At 37.2% G+C, this 7676-nt stretch overlaps 1 protein-coding gene across 3 annotated transcripts in view; it reads left to right on the forward strand.

The window, feature by feature from the left end:
- Nucleotides 1–6200, forward strand: part of LOC122071422 (protein MODIFIED TRANSPORT TO THE VACUOLE 1) — a 14965-nt gene extending 8765 nt beyond the window's left edge. For all 3 annotated transcript variants that reach the window (XM_042635785.1, XM_042635777.1, XM_042635768.1), the window contains 2 exons: nucleotides 4155–5135; nucleotides 5905–6200. In XM_042635785.1, coding sequence (XP_042491719.1) covers nucleotides 4155–5135; nucleotides 5905–5946 — 1023 coding nt within the window. In that variant the 3' untranslated portion in view covers nucleotides 5947–6200. The remainder of the gene's footprint in view (nucleotides 1–4154; nucleotides 5136–5904) is intronic.
- The last annotated feature ends 1476 nt before the right edge of the window (nucleotides 6201–7676 follow it).

The raw sequence follows: 7676 nt of genomic DNA on the forward strand, positions 1-7676 counted from the left end.
TTTCTAGGGTGACAGAGAGATTGTGTCATTCGAGCTTTTTTTTTTTTTTAATGCTTTTCCAGAGGGCTGGAGAAAGATCTATTTTTTTTTTTTTTTATTATAAGATCGTGATTGGATCCACTCATATTTGGTCCTAGTTACTCTTTAGAACGGAGTGGCATGCAACTACTTGTTGAACAGAAAGTAGAAAGCATTCTTTGTGCAAAAGGGGTGAAGCCTGAGAGTATTTTATTGAACAGACACAAGATTCGGGTAGTAAAAAGTTCCAGCTGCCAGGGTAAATGGCCAGGTTCAACTCGTGAGGGCAACCACTTTGTGCAAAAAATGCCAAAGGTTAGGACCAACTCCAAAATCACCCCCGCCCCCAGACCCTACATTAGCAGGACCAGCACCTAGGTAATGTCCTTTTCTTTTTATTGGTTAGGATGCCTGGTCTGAAGGGAAGTAACAATTGTGTTAAAGGTATCAACAATCCTCCACAGAGAGATATTAGAAGTCTCTAAGGCGGTCACCTTGTTTGTAAAATGAGTAAGGTCTTCTCGGTTTTCCTTCTTATGGGAGTTGAACTGCTGGATTAGTAATGCAGGAGTAGATTACAAGTAACTAACTTCGTAGTTTATAACTCCAAACAATACAAATAGGAGCAAGAAACAAAGAAATAATACCATCAAATAAACCTCCAAGGATACAATACCCATATAGGAGCAAAACCAGTCCAAAACCCAACCCGATAGGAGAGAGAAAGACCTTTTATAGAGCTAGAGAGAGAGAGGTGCGGCCAAGTCTGTGGGAGTCCGATTGAGCTACACTTTTGGGTGTAGATAGTCCCTAGGGAGGGTACAAAAACCCCCAAATATGTAAGGCTTCTGATGGCTGGTTATGGAGTTATGCGTTTTCTTGATTTTCAGATAACATTCAAGAGATGATCGATTGATCTTCTTAGAGTATAGAACCAATCCTCCAAAGGATCTGCAGATCAGATCTCAAACTTGGGCAACAATGAGGGTCGATTGGCTTCAAGAACAAAAACTCTTTGGCTGGCTGATTTTGATTTTGTATGCTTTAACAAGTCTGAACTTCTAATAACAATAAACAGAAAAAAAAATCGATGGAGGGTTGAGAAGGGTGAAAGAGAATAAAGGAATGGGTATCTCACCCCTCAGGTTTTGGGTATCACACCCCTCAAAGGTTTAGGCATCTCACCTCTCAATAACAGTTTTTTTAGCTAAAGAGTAATCATTCAATAATTCATTCATTCAAATATGAAATTATAAGTACATAGGCTCCTCTATTTATAGAAGGCAGAATAGCAATCAAACTACTACTAGGAGCTAGTTTCCCAATAAAACTAGACACTCCTACTACAACTAGAAATTCAAAATAGGACCAAGACTTGACTTTATAATTCCAACATAGAGTATGACTAACTAACTAATAGTCCATATAGGATTTTAAACCGACCAATGGCCTAATGGACTTTTATTGAATTAAATAGCAACTAACTAAACTAATGAATGAAATCCCGTTTTTCTACCTTCTACCCATATTTTAGGCTCATTAAAGTGGCCAATTTAAAAAAAAAATCCATAGGATCAAAGGCCCAACACATATATCTAACACAACCCAAAGCTTATTTACAATAAAATAAGCCCAAGTGACTTATCTATAAGCCTCATTATTTGCCACCATAGTAAAGTTAGGAAGGAATTTTGGCTTTGATACCAATTGATGCAATCCTGGGTCACAAAAATCCTGCTTTGGGATTGCTATGGATCATCCAAATGATAAGACTCCAAATATAAGACTGTAGTGACAATTGAGCAATTAAATGGAAGTTTTGGATCCTTTTTTGGGTAAGTTAACAGGTATGGGGACAACATGGGTAATAATTTTATGAGAGAAGGGTATAACTGGATCCTAATTAAAAGGAGAAAGAAAACAGAATTAAATTGTGAAAGTAGGGGCTGCAGTGGAAGTAATGGAATTTGTCCTTACTTGCAAGTAAAGAATGACGTCATCTTCAACCTCTGATAAGGGCAACCAACCAGCAATAAACTCTATGGATTTTAGTTGATGGAACAAACTCATGCACTTATCATTCGACTTGAAATTTCAGGCTAGAGGTACTCACAACCAGTCCTCTATGTCGTATTTGCTTGGATAAGATACAACATAGGAATGGTCTGGTTATTTTTTTTTTTAAATCTATTTAAGTTTTATAGTTGGATTAGGAGATAATCTTACATACCCACTAGGACTCTTGATTTTGGATTATTTATACATTGCAACCCAACGTTGGACAGACAATGAATTGAATAGAAATTCAATTGGGTTTGGCTTATGTGCGTGTGTAGTTGTGCGCTTCCTCTTTTCTTGTGCAACTCTGAGAATCATCTCAGAATTCTCCCCTTCTCTTAACCCTCCACCAGTTGTTTTTATGCATCCACTCATCATTGTCGTTGGAATCAGGAAGAGGTGCTGATAAGAGATACCTCAGCTTGCAACAACAACAACAACAAACAACAAACTAAGCCTTATCCCAACTTAATTAAGTCAGCTTCAAATATCCATGCAAAACAAAATAGGGGAAACTGAGGTCCAAACAGAAAAGGAGAAATGAAGTAAATAATAAAAAGAGGAAATGATATAGAGAAATGGCAGAGAGATGAAAGATGAAAGTTGAAAGTAAGAGGAAAGGGGCACAGCACAGCAAGAAACTTGGTTAAATGGGGTCGGTGACATGGATCCTTGCCCTCCAATATGCTCGATACTTCAGTTTTACTTTAGCATTAATGTAGACTTTAACAGCTTGGGCCCATAACAGAAAAATAGAAACTCCATTGAGTTTAATAGAAGTAATCTGGACATTCATATTGTCCACAATAGGCTTAGAATCGCTTGTTATATCAGAAGTAAGGATCTACAAGTAGAAAAACTAGTTGAAAAGCTGCTGTAGACAAAGACTGTTATTCAAGCTCAATTTAGATGTAGTAAATAATGAAACAAGCCTTGTGAGATGATCAAGGGCGAAGAACATCACCTATGGCCAAGGAGAGACAAACTGCAAGGAGAAAAATTGCAGCCGGCAGAGAAGTCAAAATACATAGGGTAGGAGTTGGCAGAAAAACCTGGAAATTTGTTGAGATAGTCAGCAACATAGAGAGAAAAAGTTTGCAAAATCTCATAAAGATCAGACCAAGGGAAGTAGATTTCCTGAAGCAAATTAGGGTTTCACAACCATAATGAAAATAGATATGATAATCAAGAACAGGGTAGGTCAGACCTTAACAGGGTAGTTACATCCATGTACAATAACCAGATGAGTTACTGATATCAGCAACATCAGGAAACAGCAATCACAGAGTGGAGAAAGAACATGCGCAGATGAGAGAATTCACTCCTTGTGCAGAAAACAGCATGCGCATGTTAGGGCTTCATCACCTTCTCTGATGGGTGAGCAACAAGGACGAATACTTAAAACCCTAGTTCTTCATTGATACAAACTAGGTCTTCATGTTAGAAAGTTGCAGCAATAGGTGGCTGCACACCATAAGAGATAACCCTAAATAGGGTCATCAGAACAGAGAAAGAGAAGATGACAAACACTGATAGGACCTGCTTTTTGATACCGTGAAACCATACCAAATACAGGAAAACAGTGTTGGCAAAGCAAGAGAGAAAGAGAAAAGAAGAAGAGAAGAGAGAAGGGAACTTCAAGCTTTAGGTAGAAAAGACTGCTCATGGTTTTGGCAGAATACCCCAACTGTGAGCTCTCTATTATATTTATACCATAAAGAAAATGCAAGGAAAAATATGCCCTTGACATAACCCTTCTTACATATAAGGGCTTAACTACATAATCAAATACCCGAAAAAACCCCTGCGCTTACACCAAACTTAAAAATCATAGATGAAAACTTGCTTTGTTGGATCAGTCATTTCTGGACACTTTATTGAGATTCCTTACTTATGTGCTAGTTGATTAAGTGGATCTTCTCAAATATTTGTAGTGACTAGTGAGAGCTTGCTTTATGTTAAGCTACATGTGGTGAGTGTGCTTTATCTCAAGTTACATCTCTGAATATAAATTGTTTATGTATATGTATTTTCATTCCATGTAATTAACATGCATGATTTACTGTTGTATTTAATAGGTCTTAAGCCTTCTGGGTGGAGAGCAGAATATCTTAGCTGACCATCTTCCAGAAAATTCCTCAAGCGTGAAAGACAAAGCTGCTACTGTTGGTCCAATGCCCGACTTAATAGACACCGGTGATGTAGATGATTCTTATGGAAAGGATGATTTTACAGAAAAGCAAAGTGATCAAGGTGTTGCAGATTTGATGACATCAACCACCCCTGGTACTCATGATCTGTTTGGAGACAGCCTGGTTGATGTAAGCTCCAGCCAACAAAAAAATGAAGAGAACGACCTCTTTGCAGGTGTCTCTTTCCACACAACCGAAGATGGAGAGCATGTCAGTGACCTATTTTCAGGATTGACTGTTGATGACAAGCAGGTTACCACTGATACTCAATTTACGGTAAATAAAAATGGATCAGAACTATTGGATATTTTTGGTCCCGGTGCTGAAGTTCTGCACGAACCAGTAAACCATAAAAAAGATGTCAATGATATAATGTCTGGTTTTTCTGTTAGTAATGGAAATACCCCGGATAACAAGCAGCAACATAGCTTTTCTGGTGCTGCCCTTTCAAATCCAAGCATCCAATCAAGCCATCCGTTGCCCAATGATGCTTTGAATGGTTTAATGGGACCTCAAATGGCTGGGATGAACCCAAATGCTATGTTTCCATTGGGTCATATGCAGTATAATATGCCTCCAAACATCATGTTGAACCCAGCTTTTGCTTCACAGCCAATGAACTATGGTGTGATGGGAAATTATATTGCACAACAGCAGCTTTTAGCAACAATGTCCAACTTCCAACAGTTTGGAAATCTGAGTGCTCAAGGAAATGTTGCTCTTGGGCATGTTCCTGGCAACAGTGGGGAAGGAGGGTACTCTTCGGCCCTCCCTGATATTTTCCATCCAAATGTTCCAACTCAAGTTCAGAGTACATTGATGAACAACTCAAAGAAAGAAGATTCAAAAGCCTTTGATTTCATCTCGGTAAGATTGATTTGCCTACCTGAATAAGCTATGTTACTAAAAGTTCTTACTATTGTTTTCATGTGATAGCAACAAGGATCAGATTCTTTTATTCTTCTTTTTGGGGGATAGATAACTAGGATCAGAACGTTGATTTTTTCTTTTGTTTTTTTGGCTCCTTGAAAGGCGCTTGGTTTCCATTAAAAATTGTTCTAGTTGATGTGAATATTTCTTTTTTCTGAAACCACCTCGACATACTCAAAGACTACCATTTTCATGTTGTACGTAATTTCCATAGTTATATATCGCTTACAATAAATTGAACTTTAAAGTTATTTTGTGGATTACCTGTTTATTTTTTGTATTTTTTTATTCATAATCTTCATATAATACAAGTACCTGGTATTTGAACCAAATATTTTTTAAAATTTCTTTCAATGCTATTTCTTGATGAGCTCAAAAGTTGAGTTATTTCTGAATCCAATGTTTTCAGCAGATGGCAGGCATGATGAATTATTATTTTGCTAACGATTTTTCTGTGCATGGACATGCCATAGGCCCTTGGCCCCGTTTTACTGGAAGAGGCCCAAGGCAGTTTTAGGTTCAGTTTCTCAACATGATTAGGGTGGTATCCCATATGGCTGGGATGACATTGATTAGAAAAATTGTAGTATCTATACTGCAACCAACTGTAGGCTCATAAGAAATAAATTGATCATCTTATTTCTCTCTTTAGTTAAATTGCTAGATAGGTATTGTGCCTCATGTTCAGGTGCTGCTTATCTTGCAGGATCATTTGTCGGCAGCTCGTGGTACAAAGAGGGTACTTTAAAGCTCTATACAACCAAATGCTCGACAGTTAAAAAGGCCTTTTACCATATGTTCAGCAGGTCGGAGGACGCTGTCTTGTTAAAACTTTCAACAGAGATGGTTAAATATTCTTCTCAAATAAACAGTTTTGAGCCTCAAAAACATTACCATGATGCATGATCTTGCAGATTCCTTTGGGGATTTTTCATGAAATTTGTACCATCATTTTATGGAAGCAGATCACAGCTGCATAAACTATTTGGGGTTTTTTTTTTTTTTTTTTTAAGAACTACTTTCTTCTGTGGATGGTTGAGAGCTTGAACGGTGATAGGACGAAATCTCATTCATCTTTTTGTGGGGATCACCCGGTTTGTTCTCCAAGCAGAAGCTTAGATACAAAATAATAACTTTGCAAAAATCTCCCTCTAATTTTTTCACCTCTCATTATTTGTCCTCGTGTAACTAAAGTTACACACCTTATACTCTTTCTTTATTTTACTTATCTTAAAATCTTCTGATTACTAGGTTGGTCGCCATATCTCCAACTTGATGTTAATCCTTACTTTTGTATCATTCACAAAAACAATATCATTAGAATAAAGCATATACTAAGGAACATCATCTTGAATGTTTCTGATTAATTCATCAATGATAAGCGCAAAAAATTAAAGGCTTAAAGTTGATCATTGAAGTAAGAAGCCCTTTTAACGTATCTTCATCTGCAAAGAATACTCAACAACCATTAAGCAGCAGGGAAACATATTTAATCAATTGAACCTTTGAATATCATTGGAAGATTCATTTCAGGGTTCTAAGAATCAGTTGGAATCAGAATCAGGACTAGTCGATTTCGATTCGAATCAGTTGATTCCTTCAATTGCGGTTCGAGTTTTAAAAAGCATGTGCTCTCATGGCTTTCCAAACCTCATAGAAATTATGATAGGCAAACCTACAGAAAGAAAGAAAAATCCACCTAGAGGGTGAAACCTCCTAGAGAAAGAAAGAAGGAAGATGTTAATTCTTATTACTGTTCTTCTCCCTCCTCACCTATATATGGAACTCTTAACCTAACTGGTCCCTCACACATGCTCTCACACATTGTCCCTCATGGTAACAGCCCTCCTCAGTTGAGTGCCTCTGCTTATGGTTTCAGATGGAGATTGCTTGCTACATCAGTTGTTACCACATCATCATGACAGACCATATCAAATTACTTATCCGGTAGCTCATCACATGAGATCATAGACATTGACATAAAACTAATTTTCTAAGATTCAATTGGACAATGAAGCTCAAGATCTGTTATGTTAGTATATTTGTTCTCTTACTTAAAGAGCTGGAGTCCAAGAAAGGTTTTTCTTCCTCTTTCTTCCAAGGCCCAAGCAACAATTGGTGATGAAAATATTCCCATGGCTTGGTCTGGTCAGAGTGAAATGAAGAGAAGGAAATTAAATTTAAGAAAAAGAAAACTGTTGGGGGGTGGGGAGTGCGGTTAATGCGCATGCATAAGAGCTAATAGAAGTGCACAAGAAAGCACCTGCAGAGAGTCATTTTTCCTTTCATAGGAAGTTATTTCACTCATATGTGTGGGTGCCAGGGTCATACTCTTCCAGAGAAAATATTTTTCTTTAAAATATTAAAAAATAATGAATGTGTAACTAACTTAAACACTTATCAATTATAATAGCGTATTTTACCATTCTTTGGATTTCAATACAAAAATAAGTATTTCAACTAAAAATTTTAATGGAA

This window comes from Macadamia integrifolia, chromosome 2, assembly GCF_013358625.1.
Source record: "Macadamia integrifolia cultivar HAES 741 chromosome 2, SCU_Mint_v3, whole genome shotgun sequence".
Taxonomy (NCBI): Eukaryota; Viridiplantae; Streptophyta; class Magnoliopsida; order Proteales; family Proteaceae; genus Macadamia; species Macadamia integrifolia.